Source organism: Struthio camelus, chromosome 5, assembly GCF_040807025.1.
Source record: "Struthio camelus isolate bStrCam1 chromosome 5, bStrCam1.hap1, whole genome shotgun sequence".
NCBI lineage: Eukaryota > Metazoa > Chordata > Aves > Struthioniformes > Struthionidae > Struthio > Struthio camelus.
Window position 1 is genome coordinate 78,008,789 of NC_090946.1, and position 18,001 is coordinate 78,026,789.

The window sequence follows — 18,001 nt, forward strand, 5'->3', positions numbered from 1 at the left end:
TCATATCAGGAATGAGCTCCACCCAGCGCTGTGCAAGAGTCAGACTTCACCCATCACCGCGATGACACAGCGAAGGCAAGGAAAGTCATCTGCAGAAAAACAGCAGCCAGCTAGCTACAGGACTGGATGAACCAAGCACCTTTTCTTCTCCTCCTCCGCTGCATCGACAAATACTAGACAGGATCAAGGAGCACCCAGAGACCTGCAAAACTGAGGCGACCAGAAGAGTAACACCTCCTCATGGATGCCAGACCAGAAGGTGAACCTGTAGAGACCAGCCCATCCTCTGGGCCTGCTCCATCAGATATGCCTGCCGTAAACCTCCAGCCTTCCCACTGGGACAACCTTCAAAGCTGCTGCTGCAAAGGGAAGCAGTGCTGTCTCTGGCTAGCTTCTTTCTCCTTTGCAGGAAGAGACTCACCTCCACTCCTAGAGAGAGAGAGAAACGGAGACAGAGACCAGTGGGTGACACAACTGCCACTTCTTTCCCATAACCTTGTCGGGGTTGTGATATAGCCAGCTACCATGCCTGAAGCGGGCATCAAGGAGAGCAAGTCTATACTCTGCCCTACCCAGCCCAGCTCCCAGAGCGCACAGCTTTGGGGGATTCATTTACTGGTTGTTTCAGGGGACACCTGCTGCATTACACAGATCTGTTTGGTTACAGAAACCTACCATCTGCCCCTCAGTTGTCCCAACCAAAGTCTGCAAGCACCCTGCTTGCAAGGAGGATTAATATTACATTTCCATCTGCTCCGAAACACGAGCTGCCTATAAGCAACAACCTGAAGATCTCTCTCAGCTCCTAAATCCCATCTCGCCTTTAAAAAATACAACTTAGTAGAAGAACAAGAGGAGCCATGACTATCCAGTTCCCTCAAAGCACAAGCCACATCAACATTTTAAACTTGCTCCATTTCCTGCATGACTAAATTCCAGGGAATGTTAACAGACCACATTAAAGAGACAGCTAAGTGGTGACAACGCCGATACAAAACCATTGACTGGGTCTGCACCAATGTAGCAAACTTTTAAAAAGTATTAAAACAGACTGTTTATTACAGCATATGATGTGTTATATTAATTTACACAATGGTATATATAAAAACAGCCATTGATGATGTACAGTAAATGAGACATCAACAGGAATATTAAAACTACTGATACTCATGCACATGACATGCATATGTTTTTTTTTTAAAAAGCAGTTTTACACAATATACTGAAGTTACTAAGCCTTGGTCAGCTGCTCCAACAGTTTATTCTGAACACCACCACAGTCCGCACTGGGACTCCCAGGAAATAGGAGCAGAGTGCACTCCAGAGAAGGCAATTTAACCTTAGAGGCAGATTTAACAGGAGCCCTTTGCTTGTGGGAGAAGGTTGAGGGAGGACAGGAGCAAGTTTCAAGAAGAGAATCAACAGGAGAAAAACAGGCCAGACTGTCAGGAGGAACAAGTTCAAGATGCGGCAATAGGAGCAGCAGAAAGGGACAAGCGAAAACATTAAGACCACCCACACTCCCTCCCTCTTTTCCCTAAAAACTTATGAACTTAAGCTGTTGCTATCCTGTAAAAGACTCAGAACCGAAAAACTAGGAAGATCCATTCTCAGGAACATTAGCCTTTTTCTTCAAAGCCCTCTGATACTATGCACTGGAGGCTGTTCACCACTGAAATGGCAGTGTTATTTTCTCTTAAACGAGTACAATTGTCTTTTATTTCCACTTAAAAGGCACTAGTATCCACCCAAGTTCTGAAGACAAGTGACATAATTTACCTTAAGTTTTAAATATTTGTATAAAAAAAAAAATCTGTGAAAATATGTACACAAAAGCACCTTGCTTCCAAAAGCAGAAACAGATACATTCCATCAAGTCACTTCACTAGACAGTTGTCATCAACTTCAGAGAGCCTGATCGAAAGCGAAGGATTTTCTTCTTGAGGTTATGGGAGGCTTTGATTTTGACAAAGGCCTTTGCTGCATTTTCATGCAGCTCTGGAGCTGTGACCGTTTGGAGCGGGAGAGTCTGGACAAACTGAGACCAAATAAGACCCCCGCTTTCATCCGAGTCGCTGGTGGTTGTGCTCTCCCCTACGAATTCCACCTCGCTCAAGCTCGACTCGCTGTCTCCAAAGCAGTTCGTGGTGTAATTGCTCTGTTCATCCTCACTCGTGTCCACCACGGTGGAGTGGAACAAAGACTCGCACTCCGCCGAGTACTCCGAGTCGCTAGCTACGTAGGCGTAAGGGCTGACATAAGGCAGGGGAACTTGCGAGTAGACTCCCACACCTTCTCTCCGGTTCCTTCTCGCCCTCCGCAGGGCCTCCTCGTAGGAAATCTCTGCCGACGACTTCCACCGGCGATAGTCACTCCGCTTGTGTTTAGGTTTGGCAACCACGACCTCTCGGCCATGTCCATGCGACCTGATTACGGATTTGTGGAGGCCAGCCTGCCTACTCTGGAGGCCGGACTCCGGCTGCAAACTGCTGCCTCTCTTACCCCTTGAGGAGGGCTTTTTCAGTTTCTTATTTGTATCCAATTCATCAGGAAAGCGACATTTCTTGCTAACCGGCTTGGTTTTCTCCCGCAAGGTCTGCGAGCCATTTTCTAGTACGTTGACAAGGTGAGGCCTGTGTTTCAGGGTGGAGCTTTTCAAAATCTTGACATTTTTGGTGCCTTTGTGAAGCTTAATGCTTTGCTGCTGGGCCGGTATGTACTGGGCATTCACCAGTAACCCATCATCTAGGCTCTGGGAGGAAGAGCCCTCGCTTTTGAAGTCCAGTGAAGGCCTCTCCTCAACGGCAGGAGATGTGGCGTGAGCCACCTGCAAGCTGCTCTTCAGCAGTATTTTCTTGGGAGGCTGACTCACTTTATTCTCTGGCTGCAACGTCACTGGCTTGCCCGGGCTCTCTTTAGGAGTCGCAGCAAAGAGCTGGCCGTTTTCCTTGGGGATATCCCCCGTTGGAGCTACCACATTCCGATTTAGCTCTGGAGGCACCGGTTTGACACTCCGTGGCAGGTGCTTGCCTGGAAGTTCACTCACTGCACCGGGTGGGAAAGCCGCCGGCAAAGGCATCTTTCTACTCTCCAGCTGCTCGCCGCTCGATTCCTTCGGCCTCTGCTTTACCGGGGAGAACGCCGTGTTGTCCAAAGCGGTTGTCCCACTGGAATGCAGGCATGCTTGCTTCGAATTCTTCAGGTTCACCATGTTAGTATGTGAAACCACCGCTGTGGACTGTCTGACACACATGCTCCCGTGTCTCAAAATCCCTTTGGTGGGGTCAGCGTTGAGACTTGTCCTTGGTTTATTAGTCCTTACGGAATGAGTTTTTTTCTGAACCAGGCTTAAGATGTAACCGTCTATCCTCTTGCTGGCAGAAGGGCACGACGCGGGCCAGGAGCCCTGCGGGAGAAAGGTATTGGCTGCTTTTCCCGAGTCCGTTTCGGATCCGACGCAACCATCGCTAATATCGCAGCCAAGTCTCTCCTCTTCTCGCTGGGGATTTTCAGTCACCGGGAGAAGAAACATGGGGCTCTGCACAGCTACGGCATGGAGCGGGCTGGGGTACCGGTAGACATCATTCCCGTTTTTAGACACCAGATCACACTGGTATTTTGGATGTACATCTGCAACGACATCGAGGGAATTTGAGTGCGGTGTGGACAAAGAGCAACAGACAGAGCCTGCAGTCTGGTCCTCATGTTGGCCTTCCTTATTATAATCCATCCAGCCTATGAGATCTGAAAGGCATTTTAGAAGAGTTTAGAGATCCTGCTGGTGATAATTCAGCTATGTTTTTCACATGCTGTCAAAGACTCTGGTCTTGTTCACACGTACGACGTACTGTTTGAACTACAGCAATGCTATTCAAACAGTAGAAACCTTGCAACTAGGGACACAGTTTAACGGATATAAAAGTGTCACTATTTTCCTAGGGGTCTACCTGCATAGTATTTGCCCCAATATAACTACATAGGTGAAAAGATAAAAATCACAGCCCAAACGGGAGCATTTATATTCATTCTAAAACTGTGCCTAGATTGTAAAGAGCTTCCTATTTTACAAGCAAGCCACTCAGAAGAGAATAATCATCTCTTACAGTTACACAGACACCTGTATAACACATTGAGAGCCTGAACAAGTATGGATTCTATGATATTTTACCTTGCTAAATCCAAAAAGAAACACAAAAAAATGTAAACAAGAGACTGCAGAATTTAGAAAATTCAGGTTGACTTATGAATTGCCTTTAGCTTATTGATAGATTTCGCTTCCAGATTTTTTCAAGTGCATCTTGGGTCAAAAAAAAAAAAAGATTCAGATATAATTTTATTGTTTGTTATTAATAACAATAGATGTTCCTTTTGAGCAATAAAGGGTTAAAGAAGGGAGAAAGGCTCATCTTTCCACGCAAGTACAAGGAGTGCAGGTCAATACAGCTGACATCCTAGCCTTGGCTCTGCCAAGAGTGTTCTGTAAGAGAAATCCAGTGCTTTTCAAGATGCATGAGTCAGATTTAACGCCTACGGCATTTAATTAGGAAACAAGAGACCTTAGGAGCAGGACTTCAATCCATGCACCTAAGATTATTATTTTTCTAAGGTCAAGCTGATCTTGCCTTGGGTAGGGGGAGAATCAAAATGATCCTTCTGGATCACTTGCAGTCCTGTTTTCTATCCTTGGGCCAAAAACTTCCTCCAGGGTAGTCAAACTTGAATGCTCAGTGCTTGTCACTTAACTGAGAGTTATTTCAAAGAGGTTCAACAGATTTTGATGAAAGTAGCTGATAGTGATGGTGTTGCTGGGAGGGCAGGAGGGGAAGAAAAGGGATTGGAGGAGGGGAAGAACAGGAACAGGAACTTCCTTCAGATAACCTCACAGTTTTCCTGCATTTCCTAAATTCTATGTCTCAGTTAGGAAGTGTTGCCAAAAAGACTTCTTTGAAACATGCCAGTCTGTGAAATTCATCTCGAAAACTGGGACAATATGTTTAATAAGAGTTTTGATTTTCATGATGTATAGAGAAAAAAAGAACAACACAATCTGCTGGAAATCCTTGTGCATGCTTTTCTTTTTAGGTATGGTTTGTGTAGCTCAGATATACCTTACAATAGGGAATGCTGAATTACCTCAAGCTGCTCTGTAACTTAGAGGAGTTCTCAGCATCTCAGAATTGAACGTATCCAAGGCTGTATTTTCCCACTTCTAGGTTAGAAGAACTTGAATTATTTTGTTCTTGATTCACAAAAATTCACTATAAGTTAACCTTGAAGAGCAGAACGGAAATTGGAAATATTATGGTTAGGAGGAGCATTCTCCACAACCCAAAATGAACCAAGGCTTTTGAATCAGTATGGCTGCAACTTCAACCAACAGTGCTTGCTCACCAGTCCTATTTACATCTCCTTTCTGGACAACAGATAGAGGAGGTCTTCCTATTTAACATTCTTACAACCTAAGGCTTGCATCTTTGGCCTAGTGTCAATGGAAATTCAACGGCTCCCTGCCAAAGAGACAAACCGCTTTTTCTTTGCTCGTAATGGCTATTTGTCGATATTATATAAACGTCGAGCACACGTCAGCATGATCACCTGTACGTTGAGGACCGTCAGAACTGACAAAATGACTGCTGCAAACAGACTGCTATGCCCCCTGCCCTCATAAAACCTGTAGCTAGCTCCTTACTCTATCACTTTAACGAGGGCAAAGGCTTGTCTATGTTGCATGGCTGTTGCGGTATGCTTACTTACTGCTGTTTAGTGGCAATGCTTTTCTAAAAGAAATTATGAGAAATTAGCCAACTAATGTGTTTATGTGTGTATGTACCACTGCCCTCTACTGGGTAGTGCAGCTGTGATATTTCTCCCGTGTTACGTTCATGTGTTTAGAGCGACATATTCACAGGCAGGGCTGGAGGAGCGGAAGAGAAACGGTCCTGCCCCATGACACACGTACGTGATAGGCACTGGAATCTTTTCAGAGCACAGCACATGAAATGAAAAGAAGAAGGGTTAATCCAACCCAGATACTCCTGAGGCAGTACTTCCAAAGCCAAAGCCACCTCCGGGAGTATGACGTATTCGACCTGCTTTTACTATACCTGCAGATTTAGGGCGTCCATCTGAGATAGTCAGTGTTGCCTCCAAAGGGCTGCAAAAGCAAGTGCTAGAATGGCAACTGGATAAACACTCACTGAAGACTGAGTTAGACGAATTGGAGAGCGATCCAGAAGCTCCATCACTCAGCTCATAAAACCCTATGAAAATAAGAATTCGGATTTATATTAGTTCCAGCTATACAAAGTTACCATTTGTGGCCCTAGAAAGGCAGTCAAGCTGATGTTTATGTTGGCTTACTGCGTTGCAATTAGTTACGGGATTTCATTCAGTCATCCAAAAAATAGTGCGCAATTTAGTAATACCCTCACTACTATGACGAATTCAGATTAAAAATAAGGCACTTAAAAGAATAGCACTTTAGTTAGCATATGAATTCCTGAACAGTTTTTTTAGCCTTTACAGGGATTGGGGGCTATTTTTCAGATTTTAGCAAGAAGGCTCCAGGCTGTGTTTGTCAGCCCACTCATTTAGTAATGTATTATGTCTTCCAACAAAGACTCTCCTGCTATTACTTGCCTACAAAAATATTTACCAAGTGCTGGGCCCAATGCTATCCATTATTTTCATCAAAGTTCTGGAGGTAAATGTAATATTTGTGGATATTACGGAAGGAGGAGTATGGTGAATAACGAGCAGATACAGCAAATTGGATTTCCTGGCAGATTGGGTCCAATCAAGCAATATGTGACATAACGCAGTCAAGATTTAAATTATACATCTAGGATAAAGGAATTCAGGCCATATCTAGAGAATAGAGATGCATCCTGGAAAACAATAATCCTGAAAAGGACTTAGTCAGCGTGGAAAAGCAGCTCAATCAAGTTTAATGATATGGCAAAAAAGGCTAATGAGATTCTTGGATGTAGAAAGAGACTAATGAGTAGCAGTAGGGAAATGACTTCACCGGTCTATAAGGCACTGGTAAGACAGATATTGGAACGGTGTGTCTAGTTCTGGAATCCAGTACACTTAAAGCAAAGCTAAAAATTGGAAAGGGGCCATAAAGCTATTTAAGAGCTGGGGAAAATGCCTTAAAACAAATGACTTAATGAACTTGGCCTGTTCAGCTCATCAGAAAAGTTGGGTATTACACTGAATAGCAACTCAAAGAGGAGAAAATATGGGGCACTAAAAAAAAGACTTTGGTCTTTGGGAAAAAAGCTTATAAAGACAGTGCTAGAACAAGTGAAATTCAAATTAGAAATAAGCAATATTTTTAACAGGTCAAGTGATCAGCTGGGGGATTCTCCTCTCTTTAGCGTCTTTAGAACAAGCCTAGATGCCTCTCTGGAAGGTTCCTCATAGCTAAATACGACTTACTGCATTCACCACATTAGAATGGAATGAAATCCAAAATATGGGGGATCAAATTATTTGATTCCCTCTTCCCTTCTGGCTGTAAGATCAACTGTGAAATCTCCCTCCCACTGTTGGTGCTTCCTTTAATCATTTTCTTGCAACCTCCTTCCTCATATGCAGGAGAATTGGAACTTTTTGAGTTAATTTGTGGGTGGCCTTGGAAAAAAAGAAATGCCCCGAACACTAAAAATCTAATTAGAATTGAAACAGTCCTCTGAATATGTTCTCTAAACACAGTAATCTTTCCAGTGGTAGTTGAACTCTCCCAGTTGGCACTAATTATCAGAGTGTGAACATTTACTGTTCTAGTGTTGAAAATTCGAGGCAGTTTAATTCCAGGTACCAACAGAGGCCCCATTTTGCTGAATACTGCCCTTACCTGAACTTGGACGACTGTCTGTCTCAAGGTGCTCATCCGTCGTTTTTTCCACGTCCAGTCGGAGATCACTTATTTGCTTATCTAGCTCTTGTAACTGATTTAACAGACCAGCATCCCTCCTCCTCAAGCAGTTCTAGAAAACAACAGGACAAACAACATCAGCTCCGTCAGCAGGGCAGGGGGCTAAGGGGCTCCCAAGGCAACCAGCCTTCTCCATCTGAGTGAGCATCAGTCAATGCTTTTAATAAAAAACAAAAATAAAAACCAAACACACAGAACAAAGCCCTGAAAATCTAGATGGACACTCTGGACAAATATTTAGTTGAAGAATTATGCAGGCACTTCATTCCAGCCTCTTCCAGCCAGGTGGACACTGGAGCATTCCCCACCATTTAGGAAGACAATACATCAGGTTGGCAAAGCGCTCCTGGCAGGAACGCTGGGTTTTGCACGACACGCTAAAACCAGACCTGCACACATGAAACAGGCCAGCTCAGTGAAAGAACAATTTTACCAGTGCAATAAGGGATTTTCACCACCGCAGTGACGTGAGTCTAAGATCACATCTGTTCGCACAACAGGCTGAAACAGCCCTGCCAACAAGTGTCTGTAATGTGGGAAACGCCTCATTTTGCAGCTCATTATAAGCTTATATTCTACCATATAGAGAGGAAGATTCCCAGAGCTGGGATCCGAGTCCTTTCATTAGTTTTACAATTGCAGCAGGAAGGAAGAGTAATTCTTCCTGTTCTCCCATTATAATCGTATTAAATTGCTGTGAGGTGAATTTTAAAGCTATTTGTGAAGGTAGCGTGATGGTACAAAACAAGCAGTAAGAAATGATTTTGTAAAGCACTCGTCAACCCACGGTCAGTGCAATCAGTTTCCCTGTGTGTATTTATAACGTGTCTCATTCATCACCAGTTTGATACACTTTTCAATTGTCCTGGCTTTAGGGGGATGCAGGAGGGAGGTTTATTCTTTTTCATCAGTGCATCGTTTGATCGGTACCCAACGGTGCTCTCCTGCGCTCATTGCAAACAGTTTTGATGCCCATAACTGGACTAGTTCTAAAGCCATCAAACCAAGGACAACCTCCCCCCTGGGGTGCGCCAGGCCTCGGGCAAAGGGAAAGTGAACGCTAATAGTATCAGAGAGGCTGCTGAAAAAGACGCGCTGGCATCACATCGTCCTTGGAGAACCGGAGAGGCAATGCAAGTCTTCTCCCACATTTCTGATGGAAGCCGGGATCTGGACAGAAGCCAGGCTGCCGGAGGTGACGGGTTCAAGCGGTAACTCACTGCGCCACCTACAGCCACCAGTGTCCCCCCTCCCCCAGCGAGCGCTGCATCTGGTTCAAATCTGCAATGTCAAGTGCACAAATTAAAGTGCGACCACAAATCCTGATTTTGGAGTAATAATTCCCGGTGCTTTCCTATGGCTGTTTGGCAGCTGCTCCTTTCTGAGCCAGCGAGATCCTTTATTTTTATCTTTTAAAGAAAGAAATAGCCCTAAATTAACTGAACCAAAGGGCTAACGAGGAAGAAGAGAAAAAAAAAAAAAGGCAAATAAATCACACAGTCCAACTTCTCCCTCGGCGAAAGCAAACGCCGAGCCAGGCACAAAGGCCGCCAGGCGCAGCCGTACGCTATTCCCATCGCAAACCGCCCCGCCGCTCCACGCCGCCTTCCGTCTCTTCCCGCAGGAGCCCACAAAGCGCTCTGGCAACAAAAGCATCCCTGGTTTTAAGGGGCCTGATCCCGACCGTGCCCGGGCACTCTTGCCGTTACAAGCCGGGAGCTCGCTTCCCACTTCCATTCAAGGCAAGGGGAGCGGGGCTTTTGCCTTGAATGGAAGCGGCAGCCGGGGCGGGCTGCGCCCGGAGCCGCGCAGGGCTGCGCCCCGTCCAGCCGCCGCCTATTTGTCACAAACCTCGGGCACCGGCCGCCGCTGAGACAACGTGGCCTCGGGCCCCCACCACCACCATCACCACCACCACCACCACCACCACCACCACCACCACCTCGGACGGCCCCGGCCCCTTCCTCCGCCCTGCTCCTCACGGCGGCGAGCGCCGACGGCGCGTCCCGGGGGCCGCTTCGGCGTGACAGCGCGGTGGTGGCGGACCCCCTCCCCCCCGCCCCAAAAGCGGGCATATCCCGGCCCCTCGGCTCACCAGCTGCCTCCGCAGCAGGAGGATGTTCTCCTCCAGCAACTTCTCCTCCAGGCTGCGCGGCGGCGGCGGCGGCGGCCCCTCGGCCGGCGGCTCCCCGCGGCCGCCCTGCGCGCCGGCGGGCCGCCGCAGCAGCAGGCTCCTCACCAGCAGCTCCTGCCGCTGCCGCAGGTACTCCAGCTCGCCCAGGCCGGCTAGCGTGGCCTCCAGCCGCTCGCGGGTGCGCTGCCGCTCCGCCTCCGCTTCGCCTTTCTCCCGCCAGCGAGCGTCGGGATCCCGCGGCGCCGTCGGCTGCCCCGGTCCCGGTCCGGCGGCGGCGGCGGCGGCTCCTGCCGCGGGGCTCGCCTTCATGGTCGGTGCGGGGAGGGGAAGGGGTGGCGGGGCCCTGCACCGCGCTCCCACCGCCGCCGCCGTCGGTCGCGAATGGGCCGCGGGGCGCCGGGCTCCCTCCTCGCCTGCCGCCGCCCCGCGCCCGCCCCGCGCCCGCCTCCCCGCCGGCCGCCGCCGCCGGCTCCACGCCCGCCGTCGCCTTCCTCCTCCTCCTCCTCCTCCTCCTCCTCGCCCCCCCTGCGGCGGGAGACGCTCCTCCTCCCGCCGCGCCGGGGTGCGCACCGGCCCCCGCCGCCTTCCTCCGGCCCCGGCGGAGGTTTCCCCCCACCCCCGGGGGGAGAGGGGGGGTCCGGCACCAGCGCTGGGCCCGGCGGGCTTCGGACGGGGCGGGCGAGCAGCCCGTCTCGTCCTGCCCGGCCCGGTGCCGGGCTGCTGCCCTAAAAACGCCTTCTGCACCAGCGCCGCGATGACCTGCGAAGCCGCACGCAGCTCAGTCTCGGCCCCTCGGTAGCACATTTTGGTGCCGGGTGGTTTTTACGGCCCCTGCATGAAGGAGTTGGTGGGAGGAGAGGAGAGGGAAAGCGGGGAAGAGGTGGAAAGCGGAAAGGGACATGGCAGTTCTTGAGCCGGGGTGCTGACCAAAGCAGAGGAACAGGGATCGGAGCACGAGCAAGGCGTTGCTTCCAAGTCCGTTTGTGTCCACCAGCCAAAAAAGCCGTAATGAAGTGAACTTCCTACAGCACGGAAAGTTAATTGCAGCCTGAGATCTGCAATTAGGGTTTTCAATGGGCATGTTGTGGAAAGAGGGAGGGGGAAAACTGCAGACGCAGAAGAAAAAAGAAAAGAAATGGTAGTAGCAGAACAGGAAAAAACTGAGTTCCAGACATGTTCTGGGTGGAGAGAAAGAGAAGAGGAAAGAAGAAAGCATTCAGGGAGCCCTTCACAATATGGGGTTTGTCTGGAAGGATGTGAGCCCACTGTACAGTGGCTCTCACAGACATTATGGGCATAATTAAAGGCTCTTTCCTGCTCTCCTTCTGTTCCTCAGAAGATTGGGATTGTTTGCATTACAGTGGTAGTGAAAGGTCTCAGATGAAATCAGTCTCTCTGTTCCCATGCTATTTGCAGTAGACAGTATATTGCAGTATGCAGCATACCTCTTTAGCCGTTGTGGGTGTTGGTCCCTCTTCCAAGGGTCCTGCAGCCGATATAGATCATTATTTCAGTCATTTTAAACCAATATAAAGTGCTTTCTAAAAAGGAGATCCACTTTCCTCCTGTAGCGTATGACCAGTCTTCATTCCCTCTTAAATGCTCACCCAAATGTGTGTAGGCCACACACATCAGATCAGAGGATGGTCCAAGCTCCTTTTTGCTTTTGATCTGCTCCCAGATCCGGTCTTCACGCAGCCGTGTCAACACAGTGCGTCTATGTTGACATTTTAGCTTGGATTAGGAGTCCCCTTTTGAATCAACTCTCTGGATTGCTCTGGCTTACCGTGCTTCAGTTCAAATGACACAGTGATCTGAGAACAAATGGACTCAGTTCATTTGGAGTGAAACAAAAGGGGGAGATGTACTCCAGGAGCACACCTAAAGCACTCCAACCTCTAATGGATGTTCATAAACCGGCATTCAGTCTGCACGGCCAGAATAGCCCAAAGCAGCCCCCCTTGATACACGTGTGGCATGGATGGCAGGTCCTCAGTACACCGATATTGCTTGGTAAATCCTTTCCCTTTGTGCTGTCCTCGTTACTAAGGGTGACATAGCTGTACAGACCAGCAAAAGGGAGGAGATGAGGCGGTGTAGGAACAGGCAGCCAGAGACGGCAGGGACACTTGTTTGGAGAGCAGTATCCCTCCTGCCAGATCCAAGAGACCATGAAATTGCAGCCACAGAGGGAGCTGAAAAACACTGAAAAGACAAGGGATAGTGCAAGGGGAGAAGCTTGACTGTGGTTGCTAAGCAAAACTGGGAGGAAAAAAAAACAATCCCATGCTGGACCACTGCATCTCTACCCATTTTGCATGTCTGGGCCATAACAGACCCAAAAGTAGAGTCAGTCTCTGCCCCACAACCTATAGGCCATGACTGCTGGCCTAAAACCTGCTCCATGGCTGTGTCTCCTGCATGGGGCTTGGCTTGCTGTGCCCTCTGAGAATGCTTATGCTCTCCAGATGTGGAGGCACAGAGCTCCCACATTTTCCTTCGCCCTTGTTAGCCAGATTTTGCATGTAGCTCTGTGTTTCATAAAAATCTGTTTGCAAAGCTTCATGCAATATATACACAAAGCTATTTCAACTACTTTGCACTGTGCAATGTAGACATACCTTCAAACAATGTTCAGATTTATTTTGCCACTTATGACTTTGTAGATTTCTGTCCTATTCCTCCCTTCCAAGTCACCCCTTCTAGTCTGAAGGGCATAAGATGCTGATAGTCTCATGTACTGCTTGCTCACATTTCTGTGCTCATCCTTCCCAGCGCATCAGTCACAGGAAGGAAAACACAGGCACTGCCAAAACAGTCAACTGCCTACATCATGTGAAGAGGAGAGAGCAGCTTCCACTGAACCGAACTCACTGCGTGACTGCAAACAGCAGAGAGGAAAGGCAGGGGAGTCTGAAGTAGAGACTCGCATAGACAGAGGCTGGCCAGCATGGGAGAAGGAGAAGGAGATGTGCAAGTGGTCAGCCAGCAAGCAATGTCAACAGTGTGTGAGTAATAGCAGGAAAACAAGATGTGTTTTCTCAGACACCAACAGTGAGGGCAGGGCCACAGAAGACTGTGCAAGAGCTAGAAGGAAGCTCAGCAGAGTGAAGGTCATGGAGAGAAGGGGCGGGAGAGCCCAGAAAGGCCTCAGAACAGCAGAAGGTCCAGAGTTTCCTTTATCACATTCACATGTAGGTCCTGAGACCACCTAGCCCAAAGCACATAAGTGGTAGGCATGAGATGAATGGATGAGGGACAGCAGCACAAGTAGGGAGCAGTGAGAGAGAAGAAGCTGAGGAGAAAAGGAAGGGAGAGGTAAAGGAAGTCCGTCAGCAGGAGGACAATGAGTCCTGCCAGAGGTAGCAGAATATAGATGAAAGCCAGAGCCAAAGGAGGGCAGTGAGGTGAGAGGATGGAGAAAAAGACTCCTTTGTTAGGTCTCATCCTCAAGTAAAGGAGAGATACTTTGAGCAAAGAAGGAAGAAGAAAGGCTACGAGAAGACTGGTTTCTCCCGTCAGTTACACCACAGTCAATCATCCCAGTGCAAAACTAGTGCGAGAGCAAAGGAAACCTCCAATCCCCAAATTATCTCCAAGTGGACAACCTTTGGTTTCAGCGAACCAGACGTCCCAAAACTCTTAGCAAGCATTGAGAAAGTAATAGGACTCTCACATGAAGGAATCTCTGGGTCCGAAACTGTCTTCCATTCCTCTCCTGGCTTGCTGCAACAGCTGAAGGACTTGCTCTTACATTCATGCTTAAACTTGCTGTTCCTTCACTGGTTTCATCAGCTGAAATTCTCCAAAAACAAATAATCTTGGATTCCCCATCCTAAGCATGAACATGGAAACTGCAAGGAGAGACTCAGTGAGTTATCTGCAAGGAAGGAAAAGAAACTACGAACGAGGAGCTCTGTTGCTAGGTTGTTACGAGAGGTGTAATTCCATCTGGAACGAAGACAGTTATGAAATGGCTCATTTCTTGTGATTCTCCTCTGTGCGGTAGAAATGCTGCGTTCCCTTTGCACGAGCCGTTTCATAGATAGGGAATAAAGAGACTAGCAGTAAAGCTAGCATTATCACTGTGCATTTGGCCAGCAGAGAAACTGAGGCGCAGAGTTTCTGACCCCCATCTCACCATTTACTTCCTTCCCGCAGAGAGTTAACCCCTACATCCTGAGGCACACATTTACGTTTCCATCTTCCACCGCTGTTGATCATCCAATTCAGATTAGACTAAATAAGGCCTATTAACACTTGTCATTTTTCCTAGGTTCATTTCTGATTGGTCACGCTAAAATTGCTGCAGGAAATTACAGAAATCAAGAGGAGCATTACAATTCCCTACTTGTAAAATGAAAGCAATTTCTTTGCTTATTGTAACACAGCCCACTGGAGGCAGAGTGATCTGGTATCCAGAAACATCCACTTGGGGGCTGTGCTTAAGACCCACAGCCTTCAACATGCCCCTGATACTTTATTTTAATCTATTGTAATGTTAATTTTCTAAGCATTTCTTAATTGCATTGGATCATATAAAAGGGTATAAATCTTATCAGCAAATCAGACTGACATCAGCTTGTGTTATCACATTACCATGGTTACTTTATTACAACTGAACCTTGTGCTTATTACTAACCACAAACAATTCTAGCAAATAACCTAAACTGAACCAAAAATATCCTGGCAGCATTTCTCTTTTTTTTTTTTTTTTGGTCAAAGGAAAACAATTTCTTGGGCTGATAGGTAATGCAGCATATCTACGATGCATTTTACTCTTCTCAGACTTCTGCAGCCTACATTTATTTCTTCTGCATTTGTGCAGTATTGAAACATTTCCATGCAGTCAACAAGACGCACAAGCCGAATTCCTTTAACATGCAATAGGCTCGTTGACACAAACTCACACTATTCAGGTGACAAGCGCTACCCCAGTCTGTCAAAACATTACCACGTTTGTATTGTCATGGCAAAACCTGCTAATGACTGCTGGGTTAGGACCCATTGACAAGCAACGCCCCCGTCCCTGCAGGATGCGGAGTCTCTTGCTCTGATCTGATCTAACTTTGGCTTCTCTTCAAAAGAAGAGAATCCCACTTTCCCTCACCGCCAGTGCCATTGCCCATGTGTCAGAGGAAGGGAAGGACATTTCCCATGGGGTCACCGAGATGATCCGACTCTCACGTGCGCCCAAGATCTGGCGTAAGAGAAGGGAACGTGTGCTGGAGCCGGGTCCCTTTTCACTGCAGCCGATTATTGGATTGGACGTTTCCTACGTTTTTCTCGTCCTGCACCGCAGTTCATCATCCCACCAACTGCGTGGGACCGCTGCTGGAAAACACTGCTGGACTGCCCTGACCTGGGTTAAAAAAAAAAACCTCTTTACTTTTTTTAACTCAGATCATTTAAGTGATCTGGTTTTTAGCCTAAACTGTTGCACTGGCACAGCAGAGAAGACAGAGGCCTGCAGGAACGAAGAGAGGGGAGCAGGAAACCCTCCAGCAAAAAGCTCCATCCGGAGGGAATGTGGAAGGAAGAATGGACTGTTTGCAACACAAGAAGTCACCCCGGAGGCCACAGAAGAGGATGCAGAAGACAGGTGCTTGTGGGGAAGAGACATCAGTGCTTCTCCAGACATTCCTGTCAGACCACGAGCCTTGTGAAGACATTTATTTCCTGCTCACAGGCAGCATCCCATCTGTTTAACCAGGAAGAGGGCTGACTGTGAATCTCCCACCGCTGCCCCAAAGCAGGTAGTACTTTCCAAAGCTGTGACAGACCCACTTCTGCTTAGCAAAGGAGCTAAAGCGCTGCAGCCCCTCCGGGGAGCAGATGAGCCCTGAGCCCGTCCACGGTGCTGCCGTGCTGCTCCAGCCCAGCCTCCCCACCTGGAAGGCAGCTAGGCTGAGTTAGGTGTCACACTGGCAAAGAAGATGCAAAACTTGCTTCTAGTCCCTAGATTAGGGAAGACATGCAAGAGAATTGGCTGAAGAGGGTGGAAAGACAGGCAAGATCAGCTCTATTTTTACCTCTTTTTTTTTTAAGGATAAGAGAAGGTCTGATAAGGAAGAACAACGTGGGGAGGGAGAACATGGAGTTAAACAAACCAGTGTCACCCGTGATGTTCACAGCTGACAAAAAGCAGGGCTTGAAGCTACCACTTCATTGTTCCCTGTAAAGGAACTCCACCAGCATTTCAGCAAAGCACTTAATACATCATATCCTAAGGCTAACCAGCAGGGACTGTGTTCCCTCCCCAGGCTGGTGGACACGGTTTAGCTGAAGGCAGAGCTGAATTCCTCCAGTGACACTTTCCCCCACCTTTTTTTTTCCCCCATCTGGCAGAGATGCCGGTTGAGTTCTTCTGCAAAGACTTTTGATCCAGCCTTTCCAATACCTGCTCTGGTGAACTGTGCTTTGACTCCATTTCGTCTCCTGGCCTGGGTTTGATATTTACATGTAGAAACGCCCAACATTTTTAGGCAGAGATATTTTTAAGCACATTTTTAGGTGACATAGACATCTGCTAGTTCAATGTCATCTCAATCCAATGCCCTCACCAGCACAGGCTTTGTGGAAGACTATCTATTAAATGGGGGATAATCAGCTCTCAGGGGCGGAAGAGGAATGATGAACTGAAACTGCAGCTTGGGATTTAGACGGCCTGGGAAAACTTCCTAACAGAAGGAACTGGAACAGATCACCTGGAGAAGGCTTCTCCAAGTCTTTCACAAAAGGTTAGACATAGATATGTCGAGCTTGATGAAGACTCTTCAAGGGAAAACTGTACACATAGTGTGGCATGTGTTCATCGGGTCCCACCTTAGCGTAGGCTCCTGTGGCAGCCCCGCTCCACTCCAGCCCTCTGCCGAGTGGAGGAAGGGCAGAGAGAGCACGTCTCACCTCCAGCCCTCCTATCTCCTGGGGGTAGGGAGGAGAGGGCAAGCTCAGCAGGGCAGGAGGAGCAAGGTTGGGGCAAGCTGTGCTCTAAGGACACTGTAAAACCACGGAAACATTGCCACCTAATTGTATACCAACGCCACTCTTGTCACACTGCAGTATTGCACCTTTTCAGCCTGGGTAGACACTTCCCCTGCACAGGGCCAGCCTGGCCAGCTCACGTATCAGCGGTGAAGATATAGCAGTTGAGGCAGCAGCATGCTGCCAAATCCAGATGTTGGGTCCCAAATTGACTTGTGCAGTTCATGCTTTCCCAACTACGTGCATCGTTGCGCCCACCTCACCGCAGCACTGTAGGAGCTGCAGTCGCAGCTCCGTGTCCACCACAGCTCAGCATCAGCCCAGCATCACAGAAGTTCACACCCAAGGTAGTAAACCCTTCCCTGAAGAAAGGGCACAATCTGCAGCACAATTTGCATCCTAACTGCCTGCAACGGAGGCAGAGCTGGCTGGAAGTGCACTCTTTGGGAGGCCCAGGGATGCCACCACCAAAGTCAGCTCCGCGATGGGAGCCAGGAGCTGGGCAGAAATGCTCGCAGGAAGGTTTCTAACCAAGCCTGCCTGCGCGCCGCAGGAAGCGGAGCAAAATCAAAGTGTGCCTGCAACACGTTTTTGTTCATACAAAGCTGAGCGCAACAGCAATTTGCTTTTTCTTTCCCCAGTAAACTCTAATCATGAGGCCTTTAACGGAGTTCATTCAGTCTCAGCTGATTGTCGCTGGGACAAAGGCCCCCCTTACATCAGCTCCCCTTTCAGCAAAAAATGGTCCTTGAATATGAATTAGAGGCAACCTGTTTGCACCAAGCAGCACACTTCTTATGAGCTGCTTTTAACCTTCTTTTGGTTATGGGTAAGCTGAACCAGGGTCACAAGAGTTCAGTGTCAGAGGCGGAAGAAAGGTTAGGTGCGCTGTCCCCTCTCATTTGGGATTTCCCTTTAAATCAGGCAACGTCAAATGAGTA

General features: G+C 48.2%; 1 protein-coding gene across 2 annotated transcripts; it reads right to left on the reverse strand.

Annotated features, from left to right (window-relative positions):
- Positions 1-1,029: 1,029 nt before the first annotated feature.
- On the reverse strand, positions 1,030-10,450 carry DACT1 (dishevelled binding antagonist of beta catenin 1). 2 transcript variants are annotated; one of them, XM_068947408.1, is made up of 4 exons: positions 10,038-10,450; positions 7,862-7,994; positions 6,105-6,260; positions 1,030-3,630 (listed from the first exon to the last, which is right to left on the reverse strand). In XM_068947408.1, exons 1-4 carry the CDS (start codon positions 10,383-10,385, stop codon positions 1,886-1,888), a joined length of 2,382 nt encoding a protein of 793 aa, XP_068803509.1. In that variant the 5' UTR covers positions 10,386-10,450; the 3' UTR covers positions 1,030-1,885. The 2 variants fall into 2 exon arrangements, with proteins under 2 accessions (XP_068803509.1, XP_068803508.1); XM_068947407.1 differs by having other exon boundaries at positions 1,030-3,744.
- Positions 10,451-18,001: the final 7,551 nt, after the last annotated feature.

Bases quoted from the DNA above. Each gene is read 5' to 3' on its own strand.
- DACT1 (XM_068947407.1), bottom strand. From the start codon at position 10,385: ATGAAGGCGAGCCCCGCGGCAGGAGCCGCCGCCGCCGCCGCCGGACCG. The intron at 7,995-10,037 runs GTGAGCCGAGGG...GTTGTTTTCTAG, and splicing joins TCCTGCTGCGGAGGCAGCTG to AACTGCTTGAGGAGGAGGGA. The intron at 6,261-7,861 runs GTAAGGGCAGTA...TTATTTTCATAG, and splicing joins AGACAGTCGTCCAAGTTCAG to GGTTTTATGAGCTGAGTGAT.